The sequence below is a fragment of the Mytilus californianus genome, unplaced genomic scaffold, assembly GCF_021869535.1.
Source record: "Mytilus californianus isolate M0D057914Y unplaced genomic scaffold, xbMytCali1.0.p SCAF_2, whole genome shotgun sequence".
Lineage (NCBI taxonomy): Eukaryota > Metazoa > Mollusca > Bivalvia > Mytilida > Mytilidae > Mytilus > Mytilus californianus.
Genome location: NW_026262668.1, coordinates 72538600 through 72559355, shown reverse-complemented (window position 1 = coordinate 72559355; position 20756 = coordinate 72538600). Strand labels below are relative to the sequence as shown.

General features: G+C 32.3%; 1 protein-coding gene across 1 annotated transcript in view; it reads left to right on the top strand.

Moving 5' to 3' along the window:
* The window catches only part of LOC127728066 (chorion peroxidase-like), a 52301-nt gene extending 33393 nt beyond the window's left edge, over nt 1-18908 (top strand). The window contains exons 7-14 of the mRNA XM_052235258.1: nt 678-787; nt 2514-2615; nt 7802-7894; nt 11194-11686; nt 12380-12580; nt 17038-17204; nt 17523-17631; nt 18780-18908. Coding sequence (XP_052091218.1) covers nt 678-787; nt 2514-2615; nt 7802-7894; nt 11194-11686; nt 12380-12580; nt 17038-17204; nt 17523-17631; nt 18780-18891 — 1387 coding nt within the window. The 3' untranslated portion in view covers nt 18892-18908. The remainder of the gene's footprint in view (nt 1-677; nt 788-2513; nt 2616-7801; nt 7895-11193; nt 11687-12379; nt 12581-17037; nt 17205-17522; nt 17632-18779) is intronic.
* The last annotated feature ends 1848 nt before the right edge of the window (nt 18909-20756 follow it).

Below are 20756 nucleotides of genomic sequence, written 5' to 3'. Positions count from 1 at the left end.
AGACTTATTTTTTATATCTGGCTGTTGAATTATTGATGCAAAAGTAATAAAATGTGTCTCATGATTTCACGAGATTATACTTGTATGGTGTTTGTGGGATTTAATAAAAAAAACGGAAGATTTTTAAATTCTGCAAAGAACATAAATATGCTTGGTCACAAATAATAATTAAAAGTAAAAGTTGCCGATCATAGTTTTAAACAGAAAATTCTGCATATTTCCCTTATTTTGAAAACAAAATGCAAACAAAAAGAACACTTAGATATAGAACCTTGATATAAAGAAGCTTCTGTGTATGTGTATAAAACCCATACTGCAAATGACAGATGTCGTCATAGAAATAAAAATATAAGACAATAAATTGCACGTTTGCTATTTCAGTAAAAATGAATCTAAACTACCATTTAGGTCCAGTACAATAACAGCATTTTTTGACGTCCAGCTATTTTGTACAATGATATTTTCTAATTTTCATTTATGTACCATTTCAGAATTTTGTATAACAGTAAAGCAGTAAAACAGAAAAAACCATACAGGGCCACGTCTAGATATTATAATATATAATCAGCTACCTAATTTTGTTAATTTACTGGGTTGATGTATCATTAATGTATAATCATATCACATTGTTCATAAACATTTTGTTTTCATTACATACAATAATAATTATGTTTCAGTATTGATGTTTGTTTTCCTTTTGACGTTCCTTCGGGGGATTCAAGTTTTCCACCTAGCTGTAAAAACTTTGTAAGATCAAATGCCGCTACAAAGAACAACAACTCACCACGTATGTATGATGTTACCCTTGTGACATAATATAAGCAAAGCATTCGCATATAGCTCGAATTTGTGCTATTTTCTACTCATACCGGTATACCCATAACGATGGCAAATGTTTGGTCACACATGTTGAATTCAAAGCACACCAAATGCCATAAAACAACGTTTTTTTTCTTCTTTTTTTCTTCTTTTGAAGATCAAAGACCATAACATCTCTACATAAAGTACTTTAACCTGTTCGAAATACTGTATATAAATAAGTAAATGCTTTGTTCTGCTGTTTTCATTATCAGTTTGTCAAATATTGCTAAGCCGTGATCATAAGTTATCTGTGGATAAAATATTGTTATCACAACATAAAAAAGACTAGCTTCTAAAATGAATATACTTGAAATTCTTCGTTCGTCCTCGTGAAATGTAGGTTTATAGTTGTTAACTTCTATGTCATTTGGTCGCTGGTGGAGAATTTCTCATTGGCAATCATACAACATCTTCTTATTTTGATATTTATTAAAGTGTTTACTGCTGTTTTCTACCCGTTTGAAATTTAAAGCGGGTCGTACTGCTTTCACTCAAAGTAAATGAATAAAATGTGATGTGGTGTATATGTTTGTCTGTTGATACTTGAATTAACGATACTCCAAATGTCATCGGTGTTCTGTGTTTATTTTGTTACCGTCTTTGAACAAACAACTTTTCCATATGGATAGCAAGGGAAAGATGTTTTCTCTCTCCAAAAATGCTACCTTTTATGTTTTTCTTCTAAATGCATGGATAGTTTAGTAAATTAGTGAAAATTCAGGCAGAATCGATTTCTGATTCAGTTTGTTAAAAAATAGAATAGATCATTTTAGCCAAACTGCATTACATGAATGACTTCTTTCTTATGTTCCATGGGTAAAAAAAAGGTCAGGTACTTAATCTCTGCTTTGATTGTCCTTTACCTTTTCTTTATATCTAATAAAGGAAAATGACATATTAAGGGTATATATACTGACATGAATTATCATTGTCATTGAAATATTTTTAAATTAACTGTTTACAAAACTTTGAACTATTCGAAATATTAAGAGTTGTCTACCCCAGGAAGAATAAGTTAGCTGTATTTTGCAAAACCTTTCGGAATGTTAGATCCTTTAACTTCGTACTTTATTTGGCCTTTTAACTGCTTTGATTCGAGGGTCGCTGATCAGTCTTTTGTAGATGAAACGAGCGTATAGCGTACAAAATTATAAGCCGAGTATCTTTGATCAGTTTTTTTAACAGCCGCTGGGTCGATGACACCGCTAATGACGGTTTCCTCCCCTAGGATATCACCTGCCCCAGTAGTCAACACTTCAACTTCGATTTTTTTTTTTGGCCTTGAAATATTTAGATTCAATTGTCACTGATGAGTCTTTTGTGGACAAAACACGTGTCTAGCGTACAGAATAATAAGCCCGGTATTTTTTATGAGTTTTTTTTTATAGATGTTGAAATAATGAAAAAGACATAAAATTTTATTCTGCTCTTTCAACTGAAAATATTAAGAAAATTCCTAATTCTAGCTAAATAACAAAAAAGGCAAAATAATGCCACACGTTGCCCTATAATGTTCTTTTTTCTAAACCAAAACAGAGTTAATCATAAAAATAATAACGATAGTAACATTAACAATGATAATGAAAACAACACTAACAAAATCATTCAACTATAGCGTTATTTTAAATATATTGGAAAAAAAATTTTTGTAGCTTACAGGGAACAAGTGAACTTGATAACTTCATACATTGATTGTTCATTTTTGTATGGCAGTAGGAAGAGTATAGCAGAATCAGTAAGACTACCAAACAGTTGTAAGTCATTTATGTATATATCAATAAAAGGTGATGAGGTATTAATCACTACTGTGGGCAGCCATTCATGTAAAATTAAACAAACTTTTAAGAACAGACGTTAAAACCAAAAACAGACTTCGAACAGCGGTATACTACTGTTGCCTTTATTCAAAAACGAAAACACACATTTTTATCCCCGGCATAGTATATTTCTAGGATTTTGATTGGTTGACGCACGTCGTTACAAAACCCATAGCCCGGGAGTGGCTAACCCATATACCCGGACGTTGCTAAACAATTACACCAGGGAACTTCACGCGCGTTTTCCTTAGTTCCATGGTTGTTCATTGTGAAATATTGAATTCTGTAGATTATCCATGATGTCTGTAATTAAATATTTAATCCAGTAACGATTTTATCCTATTATGCCGATCATTTGCACTCATTTTAGTAAATGCATCACTTGGCTGCCACATTGTCAATGAATGAGACTACTGACCTAGCTATGTAAATGAAAAAAGTAAAATCATAAAAATACTGAACTCCGAGGAAAATTCAAAAAGGAAAGTCCTTAATCAAATGGCAAAATCAAAAGCTCAAACACATCAAACGAATGGATTACAACTGTCATATTCCTGACTTAGAACAGGCATTTTCTTATGTAGAAAATGGTGGATTGAAACTGGTTTTATAGCTAGCTAAACCTCTCACTTGTATGACAGTCGCATCAAATTCCATTATATTAACAACGATGCGTGAACAAAACAAACAGACACAATAGGTAAAAATGTCAAAAATAGGGGTACAGCAGTCAACATTGTGTTATCATCTTAATCACTATAAAAACAAACTTTGACGTCACACCGTCTATGGCGTTACTCTCACAACATTGAGCGCCAAATTTGACTCATTCCAGTTTCTGTCTCTGGATTAAAAACGTCTTATATTTGACTACATCCCGTTAAAAATATGTCAAATTCCCAAATTTCAATAAAACTTTTTTAAATAATGAAAAAAAACGTTGCTTTCACGTTACTTTTTGTGGTCGAATTTCGCCAGATTTGGACTAAGACCGGGGATAAATTCGTTATCTACGTTCATATCCGTAGATATGAACGTATAAAAATGTACAAAAAGACGTTACAAACACCATAAATAGAGGTCAAAAACAAAAACAGACGTGAAGAACGAAAACAGATATGAAATTAAAAAGAACAGACGGTAAATAAAAAAACAGACATAAAAACGAAAACAGACATAAAATTAAAAAAAACAGAGGTTAAGATAAAAAAACAGACATCAAACACGAAAACAGACATAAAATTAAAAAACAGAGGTTAAGATAAAAAAAAAAACAGACATCAAACACGAAAACAGACATAAAATTAGAAAACAGAAATCAAAATCGAAAACAGACATAAAATTAAAAACAGACCTCAAAAAAGAAAATAGACGTGAAGAACGAAAACATACATGAATTTTAAAAAATGCATTAAAATAAAAAAAAAAAACAGACATGAAAAACGTAAACAGACATAAAATTAACAAAAAAAAACAGACGTTAAAATCAAAAACAGACATCAAAAACGAAAACAGACATAACATTAAAAAACAGACATAACATTAAAAAACAGACATCAAAAACGGAAACAGCCATAACATTAAAAAGCAGACATCAAAAACGAAAACAGTCATAACATTAGAAAACAGACGATAAAAAATTAAGAACCGAGGTCAAAAACGATAGCAGACAAACGATTTAAAAAAACACACAACAGAGGTCTAATACGAAAAAGAGAGGCGAAAGATGCCAAAGGCACATAAGTCGAAAATAAACTGAAAACAGACATAAAATTAAAATAAAAAAAAGCAGACGTTAAAAAATTTAGAAAAAAGGGGTCAAAAACGAAAACAGACAAAATACAAGAACTAACAGGTGTCGCATCTGCAACACGCTAGAGAGGAAGCAAGACAACTCGCCCCACTGTAATATCTCACCAGACCAATTCGTCCCACTATTTACCAACTGTCCCCTCTTTATACCAACTCACCCAACTATTGTCTTAAACAATTACAATGGGCAATAACACCGTACGCCACAGAGATGCCCAACTGTCAGAGTATTTATGTTCACATATACTTTTTTCTGCTTTGTTTCAACTAAAAGAAAAAGAAGTGAAAAAAAAAGTTGCCTCTCCAAGGTTATCAATATTATTCATTAGTGGGGCGAGTTGACATGCATGTCTTTATTTAAAGACACAGCGAGATGATCTTCCTTTAATTATTGGGGCGACTTTGCAGGTGTTTTGTTTTAACGTCTGTTTTCCAAAATTTTGTTCAATTTTGCCGGAATGGCTGCCAATAAATTACCAATGAGAACCACCTTATAAGAAATAATTTTAGACAGTGAACATCTATAGGTCACCATACTGCCTTCAAAACTTAATAAGCGCCATCGCTTTATGGCAGCTCTAGCATTAACCTTTTTTTAATAGTTGTTTTGACCAATTGTTTGAGGCCACATGGTGATTAAACAGTGGAGATAGCATTTTTCTCTCGGTTTTGACACCACCGAATTCGAATTTTCACCGATTGTTTACCTTCCATAAGCAATATGACGGTTGTCACTAGTGGAACAGTATTTACCTTTCGGAACACCTGAGATCAAACCCGATTATTAGTGGAACTCTTTTTACTCAGCCTTCAATTTTCTTGTTATTTTTTGTAGACTTTTTTGTCATGATATTGTCTGTTTTTCTTCAACTATTGATTTTTTGACTATCCCCAAGGTATTTTCTGTCTCGTTATTTCATGTTATTTGGTCTTTCATTGGTATATATTTTCCCATTGGTAATCATGTACCTCCTTATCTTTAGGTTTATTGAGAATACGATTAATACATATTCAGAATTATGGAAACAACTGACGAAAGTGCGTCTTTTTACAACTCCATAGCATTTTTAAAGATTTTTTTTACTTTATTGAAAGACTTTTATGATCATTTATAATCAATCTGAAATACAAAACTTAAAATAGTTTGAAAAAAGTATGGAAGCAGTTAATGTTTGTAATTAGCACTTACAAAATATGTTATTCATTTGATTCAATATCAATGACATTTACATATTTAGTCCAACTGGATATCAAAAAGTTCAATCTTTGATCTAATATCAATGATTTGTCTATATATCATCAACGGTGATAAAAGAGTCTTATTCCTTTATAACAGGCGACATTTATTGGAAATTTAAGCATACAAATCATTCCTGTTACAACACTATAGTATGAATTCTATTGCAATTATTTTGTATCAATGATTTTGATTGGATGACAATAATCGTAAAATTCTCTATCTCCCTGTCTGTAACTAAGGAAGCCGACATTTTGAATTATGGAATGTATTGACATGTCATTTCTCCAATAATAAGCAAAAAAACTCACATTTTGCACCTGGAAATCTTCATTTTATCACATTTTATTACATTTTGAAGCGGACATGAAGCCATAAAACACCCGGTATTTACGTTTGACGCCGGAAGCATACCTATGACGTCACCAAGTTTAGGCGCCATAGAAGAAAACATCATTTCGCGGAATTTTCGTTTAATGAAAATTTACACTAAAATAATGACTAAATTTGAATGATTTGCTTATTTTGCATTAGAATAGAGATTACTGTATTGTATTTGAAGCTTTGGGACGTCCATCGGTAGTTTTACTGTCGCAAATAACCGTTTACCTGTCTCCGCTACGCGTCGCCAGGTAAACTAAATTTGCGACAGTAAAACTACCGCTGGACGTCCGCAAAGCTTCAAATAAAATACAGTTATCTCTAAAATCATGATATTAACATAAGATGCCCTCCTGCTGTGAAACATCAGAAAATTGAATTAAAACAATCGTCAGTGTTTTAAAGCGAATCACAAAATTTTTGGCAAAATCAATTAAATCATACTGCAGTGATTTCGTATTTTAGGGCCTCTCTTTATGCGGTAGATAATTTCTTTAAATAACTTCGAAAGTTTAACGGACGCCATGATGTTTTGGTTGACTGTTATGGAGCCTATGTGTCATATTAATAAATATGTGTCGCATCTGGGGTTAATAGTGACATTGTGATTGGTTTAACACCGTCACGTGGTGACCTCCCCCCCTTGAATTCATAGGTGCTCAGTAGATTTCATAGGGGTATCATGCCGTCACGTCTACTAATGGTGACGTCATCTATTAATGTTATTGTATTTCATTGTTTATTCTTATATATTACTTAGCAAGAAAAGTCCCGTGTTTGATAAATTCGTTAAACGATTCACTACTAACCCCCTACAGATTCATAGAGTGTAAGTAAAATCCATAAGGGATACGGACGTCGAATTGTATTGACTCTCTATATTTATATATATATATTTGGCCTCATTCCTAGGGATTTTACAAACCCTCTAAGGATCCGTAGGTGGTCAGTTGAAAACCATATAACTTAAAGTATATGATTTACTTGTCATAACTATAATTCCGTCCTTTTTTTCTCGATTGTGACATTACCGAAAGCGACTTATTACCGGATTTTTACTTGCTTTAACAACACGACGGGAGCCACATGTGGAGCAGGAACTGATTACTTTTCAGGAGCACCTGAGTTCACCCACTTGTTTTGGTAGGGTTCGGGTTGTTTAGTCTTTTGTTTTCAATGTAGTGTTTCGTTACCGTTTCTATTTTTTGGCCATGGTTTTGTCTGTTTTCATTGTATTTATTATTTTTGAATTCCCCTTGTTATCTTCTCTTTTTTTTTTCTCCATAAAATATTTATCTAACATTGATGAAACAACACTAACGTTTCGATAGATGTATGTAGCGCCTTTCCTTATTAGACTTTTTAACTTTTTTATTCGAGCGTCACTGATGAGTCTTTTGTAGACGAAACGGGCGTCAGGCGTGCACAATTTTAATCCTGGTATCTATGGTGAGTTTATATACATACTATCTTTATAGTTATCATTCAATGAGAACAGGACATTTCCGATTCACAAATGATGTAGGTATCTTTACGAAAAAAAAAAAAAAAAAAACTGTATAATAATACCCAAATGAACTGGCGCAAGTAGATGTTATGTTGCATGTTTATTTCTGCGCTGTACAAAATGTTAATTTTTTTATATTCGATGAATCAGAAACTTACAGATAGATGTGTTCTTTCTTTTAAACAGTCCTAATGAAGACAGATCCTGGAAACCTTTTGCCTTCAATCGCTGGTGGAGGCTGTCTAAAAGACACCCCTAAAGTCCGCTGTCCGTTTGCAGGTTATTATATTTTTTTGCTTTATTTATCGACAGTTACCTGTTTCTTTTGCAAAATGTTCAATCAAATAGACCCGATTTCCGTAAATGTATTTCATACCAGGATGATTTCAATCTGATATTTTCAATGCATTTGTTGTATCCAAGTTTAACATTTAAGGACACCTCAACCCGTCGCTAGTCATTATGTTCCAAAATAGGTCCCGCTTTGCCCGTTAGTCCGTTCAAATTTCAAATTTATTGGTTTCCAAATGAGAAATAAAGTTACTTTCGGTAAATGCTGTTTCAGAGTTATTCCTCTTAAATATGCAAAACAGATTCCATATGCTCAGTATAGTTCGCTAAGGACTACGAATTAATAAGTTTGCATCATTAAAATCTTCAATAAAAAGCATTTCTTTTAAATTTTTTTGTCAATTATCGTTTCAGAGATATGCCCTTTAACAATAGTATAAATTTATACATGTATTAAAATTCCAAGATTGCAATCTTAAAACTACTATTTACAACGAATTTCCAGGTCATTTTGGATTTTAGCTTTTGTTGCATTTATCAATCTTTCCCTTTAATCATCGGTTTGGATAAGTATCTCATATCTTTGCTACATTACTACCTACCTTCAAATATTAGATTTTTCCTTTTGTGTTATTGTCATTCCGTTCATTTGAATTTGTTTTGGAGTTTGACCTTACAACTACATGTCATGTTTTGTTTTCATTGTTGCCGCAATTATTAATTACCTGTTATGACATGTCTAAAGATTCTACAATTTGGTTTTTATATGACATCAGCTTAAGATTTTACGAGCTATGAAATCAAATTTTGAATTATCTATCATGAGTTACCTTCCAAATAAGCTTACGTAGGAATAACAATAACAAAATTTTATGTAGCAATTTGAAAATAAATCAGATCCTAACTGCTAACTTTAACTTGATTTGAAAGCTTATGTAAGCGGACTCATAAAAACTTTCTCAGTAAGAACATACAACAAATCAAGTCTATCTTTAAAAACTTGTTCTGTTACAATTGAGGTTTCAATTACAAGATACACGTGTCATGCGAACAGGGATCGGTATCATACGAAAAGAGATTGGTGTCATTCGCACAGCGCTCGTAATATTAGAGTTTAAATATTTCCTATACAGTGGGAAATCTAGTGACAAAATATTACTTTCCCTGTAAACACTAAAAACTAGATCTTTTCGATGTTTGTCCCGTTTTAGCAAGGACGCTATCAATTATAAATTCACGGGAAAACGTTCTGGTAAATATTAAAGATAGGAATAAGTTGAATTAAAGACAAAACTTCCATTTAATGTTATCATTTCCCTCCTTAAATAACAAGCGACCAGTACAGCAGGCTATAGGAGCTTGAAATAAAATCGGTTTAAAATGTTGTAATGCGAATACATCCCGAGAGTACCAACTTCAACTTATTTTTCTACTGGCGGTATACCTCTCTGGAACATACTAATTATACGTATATGTAAGCAGCTAGATCAGAGAAAGTTAGGGGAAATTTTCCAAAGGAATCGATTGATATGCAGCAAAGATTAACACTTTTGAAATTAAATTACTAAGCAAATTCAAACGGACCTTTTCCCGAAGTAAACATCGAGAAGACTGCAAATACATGTACAAAAATCGAGACGACCTTTTCTTTAAATTGTATAAAAAATAGTAAAAAGATACCATCTTTATAAAAATATTTATGTTTAGTTTATAAATCTGCACAGACAGACTTTTGAATTGTTATATTCACGAAAAGACAACATTTCTATATTGAATGTTCATGTGACAAGAGCAGACCGGTTTACTCGAAAGCTTAGATTTGAAAAATAAGTATGTTTTGTGAAATTGTAACATACTAATGACTTTGTGTGACCCGAAAGATCTTTAGATTTTGTTTGTTCATGATTTATTCTAATTTTTTTTTATCAATAAGCAGCAAAGATTAATTCTTTTTAGATTTTAGTTTCATAAGCTTCTCACTTAATTATCTTGATAAATACTGAATATAACACATCGTGTATTTGCATGTATATTTCTTATAACACAGTTTAACAAATAATTTCTTTCAAATGTACAATTGTTATTTAGAAATAACGTTTGATCAGTATCGTCACCGGCATTGTTTTATTATTGATTTTCTCGACTCTATCTTAAGAGTGAATTTTCTTTTGTTTTCGTTGACTAGACTTCCCACTGTATACGGGTTTATACTATTACGAAAATAGCTTAGGGTTAGACAAAAGACAAACCATCAAACAGATATATTATTCAGTTAATTTTATTGACTGAAAAACAACTCATCATGTAGGCTTACAATTTTACGCCAGATGCGCGTTTCGTCTATATAAGAATGATCAAAATCAAAACAGCCGTAAGGACAAATCAAAAGCAAGGTAAAAGAGCATTATTAACAGTGATTACGACTCATAATCAGATCTTATGAAAAGTAAAACGACTGGCTTCCCCATACAGATCATATAAGTTCGCTCCAATTTTTTTCTTTTCGTCTTTGGTTTCTTTTTTGTGGATTTTTTGTTTCTTTTAGTGTCTTGCTGTTAGTCTCTTCATCCTTTCCATTCTTTTTGGCCTATCGTTGATTTTCCTTCGACATGCTATACTTGATATGCAAAGGGTATCTTCAATTCCATGTATGTTCATTTAATAGACCCCTTTCGAGTTATAATTAAAAAGACCTTCAAACCGTCCTTACTATAAAAATTTGGCGTACCTAGCCCTCTTTGCGGTAGGTCAACTTTATATTTGTATTAAAAGTGAATAATTAGAAAAACTCTTCAAACCAGAACCAATATCATATTTGATATTTTATGGGTTTTGTATGAATCTTATACATGTAATATTTTAATACAACACTTTAGATTATCCCTAATGTTAATTGTACATTGTTTTTTTCGTTGGTAGATATGTCAACTGAGGCGAAGCCAAGGTCCACAATGTCTATTTGATGGATAACAATCTGCTCTATGACCTTCTCAGCTATGTGTTATTAAATTTATCCTACTGGATGTTCTGTTATTACTGTCTATTAAATTTCAAATTCAAAGTAAACTATGTCGGTTTGTACATAATAATTATCCGTATTTATGAAAGCGCACACTTGAGCAAGCGTATCCTAATAGAGTATTTGCCTTTGGACAGAGTAAATTGTCTCCCTCGTATTAACCAATCAAAATGTGGCATTTTGACACGAAGTATAATAATACTATTTCTAACTTGATTTATAAAAAAGGTGAATTGCAGAATTTATTACTTTTTATGTACTCTTCTAGGTGACAGCAGAAGTGTTGTGGTACCATATCTTAGTCTTAACCATTTGCTATTTGTCAGGGAACATAATCGACTGTCTACGCGACTTCGAAAGCTCAACTCATGCTGGAGCAACGAAAAAGTTTTCCAGGAAACTCGCAGAATCATCATAGCTCAAGTTCAACACATTGTCTACAACCATTTCTTACCAGCTGTTCTAGACAAACGCACCATGCGAAAATTTAACTTGTTCTCTAAGAAACGGGGTTATGATAATGTTTACGATGATCAAATCGATGCGTCTGTTTTTAGCAGCTTTAGTGGGGCTGCTGCTCGTTATGGTCATTCTCAAATAATGTCAGATGTGTCAGAGTTAAAAGATGATTATACTACTGTAATTACTCACAAACTTGAGGACACTTTTTTCAATCCATATCTATGGCAACAACATTATGGATCAAATATCAAAGATCTTACTAGATGGATTGCACTAAAACAAACACAAAAAATTGATAAGTAAGTACATTGGTAGTATACAATTGTTAATCACAGGTTTGTTTCGGTCTTTTCAAATAATAATAATGAATAATAATTAAAAATGAATGCATTTGTTTTGAAATACACATGAATGCCTCATAAAAATCTGTGAATACAAATTGATATGTAATTAAATTGGCAACTTCTTTACCGGACAATATGAAACAATTACTTGAAAATAGTAAAGTCTTTTTTCAATCTAATGTAGTAGATTACGCATTGTTTGGAAAGTAATTGGAAACATCAAGAAGGCAATAAGCTGTCATTGAAATTTGGCAATGAAACGAATTCTGTTGTGAGTAAATAACGATATTACTCAACTTAAGATAATTAAATTAAAATTGTTCACCATGCCAGCTTTAGCGAGTAGGTTAAGATTAAGAAATATTTTTTTTTCGTGTCATGCTCTATGTCAATATAACTTGGTAGGTATTATAGTTTTCAATATCTTTATACCGAGCGTTAGCACCAGTTGGCACATTCCTTTTATATTAGCATTTCCTGAATGATCATTCTCATATATTGCTGTGAAGCTCTGAGTATTGATGAATGAAACGTTTCCCAGATAAATTTATCAACTTCAGCGCTACCAAAAAAAAATAATAATAAAGTAAAAAATAAACGAATTCGTGTTATAAATTTTACTTGATCACTAATTGTTGGTTTCATTAGTTTTTTTGTAGACGCAATTCGTAATAAACTATTCTCGAACAAGAATCCACCAGGTACAGATCTATTTGCAAGAAACATACATCGAGGACGTGAAGAAGGGCTCCCTGCATACAATGAGTGGAGGGACTATTGTGGGCTCGGAAAATATGAATATTTTTATGAGTTTGGTGAATTTGGCTCCGCACTTGCAAGTGTATATAAGTATGTCTAGTTTTCAAAGCTCTAATTCTAGATTTTTTTCGAAACGTTTGATTTTCTTATTTTAATGGTGTGTCATTAGGCAAAAGGCACATTTAGCAACAAGCATTCTCATTTAACAAAAAGGCAGTTTTTTGTTTATGTATACAGCATTGTACAATTGCGCGTATGACTGTCAATTACCTAAATGATAAAGGAAAATCATTATGTTTGTTGAAGAATCATTACTTTCAGAAAAATAAATCATATACATAATGCGTTTTCTAAGAGTAAAACGGCATTCTGTATAAGATGAGACTAGCAATTTGTATCATTAGAATATATCTGGAATTACTATTTATAGTTGCGGTAGATAATAAATATGTTCTTGACGAGCGAGTATAAGCTTGTAGTGACAAAAAAAGATAATTATTGTATATTTGTAAAGTAGATCAACATTCTGTTGTAAGAGTAAAAAGTAAAATAACAAAAATACCGAACTCCAAGAAAAATTCAAAACAGAAAGTCTTTTATCAAATAGCAAAATCATAAGCTCAAACACATCAAACGAATGGAAAACAACTGTCATACTCCTGACTTGGTACAGGCATTTCCTTATGTAGAAAATGGTGGATTAAACCTGGTCTTATAGCTAGCTAAACATCTCACTTGTATGACAGTCGCTTAAAATTCCATCACATTGACAACAATATGTGAACAAAACAAACAGACATAATAGGTAAAAATGTCAAAAATAGGGGTACAGCAGTCAACATTTTGTTATAATCTTAATCACTATAAAAACAAACAAATATGTCAACAAAGAAAATCTCTGTATTGTAAACAATATACACTCGAAGGGAAAACAGTGCACTATGTCATTATAGAAGTCGACAATCACTCAGTTGTGTATATAACTACCTCTCGGTAAGTGCCGCTGTCGGAAGACTCTTGTCTTAATTCACAGTGGTACCGAACGTTTAGTAACAAGTACCTCGATATAGCATGATTTAAACGATGCACATTTATTGTGATTTCCAGGCTTAATTTTCTTTGTTAATCTGTTGAATTATATAAAAAAAAAATGTTGCAATTTCTTGAAAAAGTTGGTTTTAGGGGATTTGGACTATTCATTAAAAGCTTGTATTAATGTTTGAGATTAATTATTCATGTTTGATAATTGTTGATGCAGTTATTTTTCTGTTCGAAGAAATTCTCTTGCCTGAATTTGTGTCTTATGATAATTTTTCGGAATTATGAGCATATTACTTTTACTTATTGGCTTCAATATACCTGGTTATAGTGTGTACCCAAAGAGAAACTCCATGCTAGATAATTGCTTCAAACAGAACAATTACTGCATCAACAATTATCCAACAAATATAACTAACCCAAATCTTTGTCTGATTTTTTTTTTTTTTTTGCTTTGTTGTTAAGTTTGTGTTTCCTTCTTATCGTCTATTTAATTTGCTGTCATCCAAGGAAGATTCCATCTCGTTGTAGTCTGTTTTGAGGGTATATGTTCCTTTCAATTGTTTCCGTTACCAGATATTTTTTCCTATTTTCCTATGTTTCTTTATGAATTTTTGCCAATGCATTTACGGTGATCTTAACAACGTTATGGTCATATATTCCGGGTTTCACTTCTATTTTCTGTATTAGATGTGGGTTGTTGGTAAAACACAAATCTAAAATATTGTTTTCACTTGTGGGTTCTGCTACAACTTGTTTAATGTTGTGGTTTCTCGTTACGTTTAACATCTTTTGGTTTATATTTGTTCCATATTGAGGTGATGATTTGATTGTTCCGTTTTTCCAGTTGATACTCGGGAGATTGAGGTCGCCCATTTATATAATAGTGTTGCTGTTAGTATCGATCAAGTGATCCCTCAAGATTATTCAGATCTTCTTGGTGCGTTTTGGGTTTTTGTAGAAAGGTTCAAATATAGAGATTTTTACTTCCTTTTATCTATACTTTAGTCCATATGATCTTGCATGTAGTTCTGACTTTGATTTGTTCGGTGCACATAAGTGTTGTCTTGCTACCAATTAACATACCTATATCTCTTTTTCTGTCTTCAATCATTTCGGGTCAAGTATACAATGCATAATTGTAGTTCCATCGGCAGTATAACACTTCGAATTTGAGTAAATTCGTTAAAAAACAGGTTTACAAGATGAGGTTCCTTGTAAAAGACTGAAGACATAATTCATCTATTCTAATTAAATTGCATATTAAAAGAATGGATTTTTTCCTATCTTGTATTTAAGTAAAGTTATTGAGTAATTACGTTTTTATCAAGTTAAGATTAGACAGGTTGTCAGGTTGACCAGTTATCAGTTGACAGGTTAACTGGTCAACAGGTTGATTGGTCGACATTTTAACTGGATTAAGGGTTAGGGTTAGTTTAGGATTAGGGTAAGAGGTAAAAAAATGGGTAAAGTTAAAGATAAGAATTTGAGTAATGATTAGGTTTAAAAATAGGGACTGCGTTATGGTTAGGAGTTTAAGGTTAAAGGTTACGTCTTAGGTTAGTCTTGGGTTAGGATTAGGGTAAGGGACACCATCACGAATTAGTTGATCTATACGATGTGTCTGTGTCTAAACTAACTAATGACATTTTTACCACGTCTTAGATTGTGGTTTAACATCTTTGTCGTCTCTCTGCTAAGTACCGAACGTGACCTATTCCCGAATATGACTGTTATACCAGTGTGAATTTGCATTGCTATAGGACGTGTCTCGGTATTTTGTACATCCAACATTCATGTATTTATTTTTGATGTTTCTGTTATGGTTTCGATTGGATAATGTGTTATGTCTTATCATTTGTAGTCCAAATAATTATAGAATAGCCTTTCAATACCATCATTGTCATGAAAATTGTTCGGACTGGTATTGTGAAAATAATTGTATAAAGTTCGAGATTGCATGTTCGTTACGTAAGTGCGTCACTGATTGTGATGTCCTGTGGTGTCTGTCGTTGATGGAAGATGTTCGTTGTTGTTCTGCAGTTTGCATGTTGTGTCGACTATTATATTATTTGTTTGTGCGTTTCTCTGTGATGAGTGTTCTTGCGTGTGTTTTTGTTGTATTTCAGTCACGTAGTGTTGTCATTTTAGCGATATTTTATAGCATTGTCATATAAGCGGGAGGTTTGTGGCTAGCCGTAAAGCCAGGTTCGACCCACCATTTTTTCTTAGAATGTGCCAGGTCACGAATATGGCAGTTGTTATCAAATAGTCCGTTTCTATGTATGTTGGCGTTTGTTTTTGTTGCACTTCAGTGTTCCTGTTACACCGGTGTACTACTGTTGCCTTTATTTAGGGTTCAGTCTTAGGTTAGGATTAGGGTAAGGGTTAGGGTTAAGGTTAGGGTAAGGGGTAAGGTCAGAGTTTGCGTTAGAATTAGGTTTAGGGTTGCCAAATAAATTTTATAAACATGAAACGAATTGATAACTAAAATAGTTGATATTTGTCCTTTCGACCTGTCGACCTGTAAAATTGTTGTCGTTTTGATTTTTTTAACTGTTGCCAAATGATTTTAAAACATATATGAATTGAGATAAGGATACTTGATATATGTCCTGTTGACTGACTGACATATCGACCAGTCGACCTAACGACCAGCTGATATGTCGACTAGTTAACCTATTAACGGCTTGTCTGTCGACATGTCGACCTCCAAACATATTGATCTGCTAACCTGTAGACCTGCAGACGTCCTGACCTGTTGATTAGCTAATCTACTGATTGACATCTAGACGGTTGACTTGTCGACCTGCTGGCCTGTTGATGTGTTTATCAGGAGAATGTTATGACCTGTCGATTTGCCGAAATACCAGTATGTTTACCTATGACCGGATTTTTCCATAGTAAATTGAACGGTTTTTATTCAAGTAAGTTAAGGTTAGGCGCATTAATTTGTGTTGCCTTGGCGTATCAATATTAAAAAAATTGTTGGAACTACATACTAGTATACTATATTTGGCCCATTATTTCGTAATGATCATTTGGTAGGATAGATGGATTTTTTATTCGTGTTTCTGGAACAATGTTTATTCGGCTTCTTTAATCTGTCCGTTTAATGCGCGTCCACTATTTGCACTCATCACACTTTATTGATTTCTGGTTATTTTTAACATCTTTCTGATCTAGTGCTAAATGCAGTGTACAAGGGTATTTTGGTGTACCGGGGTTAGAATGTATGTCGGCACATAGTATTATCATAGTATGATCAGATATATATATTGGTCTTTGTATACCATTTGTGTCTTTTAATGATGTATCTGTTGCAAAAACTGACAAATTATTTTTAGTTTCTACTAAAGCTTTATGAACGAGATGGTCATACCAGCTGACATAAGATATATTCGGGTTTGCATTCCAAGGCGCTTGGAGAGCGACATATTAAAATTCTTTGCATATATTCATCTGTTTGAAAGTATTTTAATTTGATATTATACTTTACTTTAATATAGGTCAGTTGACGATGTTGATTTGATTGTCGGTGGTCTTTTAGAGAAAGGAAAACGTGGAAGCGTTGGTCCAACTTTTGCTTGTATAATGGGTATACAGTATTCTCGTTTTAAAGTTGGCGACCGATTTTGGTACGAATCAGATGACCCTCATTTTGCTTTCACAAAAGGTAAACATGTGTCATGAAAATTTAAACAAAGTCAGAAAATTGAGTTTGATAATATGATTAATAGTATATATCATTTATTTGACAATTTTTTTTTTAATTTTCAGTTTGCCTTTTCACTAAAATCAAATCAATTAAAATTGTTCTGAACAAGTGAACATTTTGCAAATATTTATTTTTTGTAATAAGTTTTTATTATTGTTTTGTTGCTGTTGGTACAATTGATTTGAAATGCACAGCATGTTAACAGCTGCATACAAACTTGTTAAATGAAATATTATAAACCTTTCATTAAATATGATTTATAAAATGTATTTCCAGATCAGTTGAACTCTATCAAAAAAGCCACTTCATTATCGAAAATATGGTGCAAAAACTTTGGCATTGAATTTATACAAAAGAACATATTTAAAAAGCCATTGAAATATAAGTAAGTAAATTTACATTTTCGACATACTTGGCAGACATTTATGTGTGCATGTTTTAGAATCAGGTTGAAATGTATCTCTTTCCGATTTTTCTCTCTTGTTCCGATGATAGTGGATATATATATATATATATATATATATATATATATATATATATATTTAATTTGCTGACACTGTGGTTATATTTTATTTTACTGTAAAGCTCGTTGGAAGTAAGTAACCGACAAGAAATCAATATATAAACAAAAGGAGAAGATATTAAAGTGACAAACATAATCACTTAGTCGAAGAAGAAAATTATACTAAAGGATGGTCAAAAGAAAAAGTGAACAAACAAACAAGTCTACAAAACACTACAAAGAAAACTAAAGATTGACCCAAAAAACCTGCGTGAACTCGAGTGCTTCGGTAGGGTACATAGTTACTGATCTACTAGTGACAGCGGTATAATAATTGCTAACGTCAATTAAGAATCTTTAAACAAAAATTTGAAGCTAAATTTGAAATTTGATAAGAGACATTAACATATCTATTTCTAAATCTGAAACAAAGAAGATTATCTTCTTTCATCAAATCGTTGTTTTATAATTAAAGCAGGTTTGACATTATTTTCCAGAACATATACAAAAACCCATCAAAGATACCAGGGTTATAATTTGGTACGGAAGACGTTCGTTTCGTCTTCAAAAAACTGATCAGTGGCGTTCGAATTAAAACAGATGAAAGGCCAAATCAAATGCCAAGTGGCAGAGCATTAAAAACTGAGAATTTCGAAAAGCAAAAACATTCTGATCTAAATGTTTGAGTAATGTCATTTTCATTTTTGATGTAAAATTTAATATAAATTATATAAAATTTATAATACTTCCTGTCCATAGGTATCTATATCATGCAGGAACAGCTCAAGCTTTGTGCTAGTTAGAAATCAGATAAAGGAACGATAAGGGCCTCTTTTTCTGTTTTTATCACGCAACAAATCAAAATAATTTTTTCAAAAAAAATAACTCTGTCTATGACAAAATCTCTATTTAATTCTGTAAATCAAGCGTGTCATACAATTTTGTTTGTGTTTGTGTGAGTGTGTTACAAGGATATTATATTTGCATTCAAGATATGAAATTGAAATTGATATTGTATGTTTTATTTTCAGTAAGCTACGTCGATGTAGGAATCTTCGAGATATCAACCTGTCCTTGTGGAAAGACCATGATTGTGTTTCCAGTTCTTACTATGTTTACTCGGGTAAACATTTTGTACAATAAATAATATTGTATCAGCACTTTGATCTTAAAGTTCTTTTTATTCATTCATCCTTACACAAAAAAGTATCAGGTGACTAAAGTGCATGTATGTTGCTCACTGTTATTCCTCAATGAATAAGTGGCAACAGTAGTTTACAAGGGCCTGCTTCAAGCAAACGAGAGTACTATTTCTTTGTCCGTGAAAAATTTTAGCAAAGGCAACAACTCTAAAATTATGGATAGGCTTGAGATGGAATTTTGTAGTTGTTGAAAAAATTAAGGTGTGCATATTTCATATTTTTTATTTGAAAAAAAAATGGAAAATTGAATTTTCTTAAAAAATGTATTTTAGTTAAAAAAATTTAACTAGAGGCTCTAAAGAGTCTGTGTCGCTCACCTTGGTCTATGTGCATATTAAACAAAGGACACTCTCCAACATTGTAGACAAGAATAGACTTCATGACAAAAATCTCTATTTGATCTTTTAGTCTGTTTAGTTCCTCTCTATCTTCTTTTGTTTTTGCTCAAAACACAAAAGAGGGTAAAAAAAATCCTCATTTAAGGGCAATCACTCCTATGAAGAGTGACAGTCTACTAACTATATCGGCAAAATTTGACTTTTTAATAGATCTTGCCTTGCTGGTCATTTTTGTGATTTAAAGTGTTTATTTACCATTTTATAATTTAAATCATATAAGGCATAACGGAAAAAAAAATTTCTCTCTGAATATCATAGTTTTCATGATAAAAGGCAAAAATGAAAAAAAATGGTAAAATTTGTCATTTATGGGCAATAACTCCTATAAGAATTTGTCTAACAGTTTTGACGTATATGGAAAATTGGCAGAGCTCATTATTCTGATCATTTTTCCTCCTTTCAGATTTTCTCTATATATAACGGTTAAAAAAATTATAGACAAAACTTGCATATTACCCCTATGCTCTATTTTTAGCCATGTCGGCCATGTTGGTTGGTAGGCGGGGTCATCGGTCATGATTGTGGCCAAGTTTGGTTAAATTTGTCTCAGTAGTTTCAGAGGAGAAGATTTTTGTAAAAGATTACAAAAATTTACAAAAAATTGTTAAAAATTTACTTTAAAGGGCAATAACTCCTTCAGGGGTCAATTGATCATTTTAGTCATGTTGACTTACTTGTAGATCTTACTTTGCTGAAAATTATTGCTTTTTACAGTTTATCTCTATCTTTAATAATATTCAAGATAATAACCAAAAACTGCAAAATTTCCTTAAAATTTCCAATTCAGGGGCAGCAACCCAACAACAGGTTGTCTGATTTGTCTGAAAAATTTCAGGGCAGATAGATCTATACCTGATAAACCTTTTACCCCTATCAGATTTGCTCTAAATGCTTTAGTTTCTGAGATATAAGCCAAAATCTGCATTTTACCCCTATGTTTTATTTTTAGCCATGTCAGCCATGTTGGTTGGTAGGCGGCGTCATCGGACACATTTTTTAAACTAGATACCCTAATGGTGATTGTGGCCAAGTTTGGTTAAATTTGTCTCAGGAGTTTCAGAGGAGAAGATTTTTGTAAAAGATTACAAAAATTTACAAAAAATTGTTAAAAATTGACTATAAATTGGCAATAACTCCTTAAGGTGTCAATTGGCCATTTTAGTCACGTTGATTTCTTTGTAGATCTTACTTTGACGTACATTATTGCTGTTTACAGTTTATCTCTATCTATGATAATATTCAAGATAATAACCAAAAACTGCAAAATTTCCTTAAGATTACCAGATCAGGGGCAGCAACCAAACAACGGGTTGTTTGTTTGATTTGTCTGAAAAATTTCAGGGCAGATATACATAAACCTGATGAACATTTTACTTCTGTCAGATTTTCTCTCAATGGTTTCAGAGAT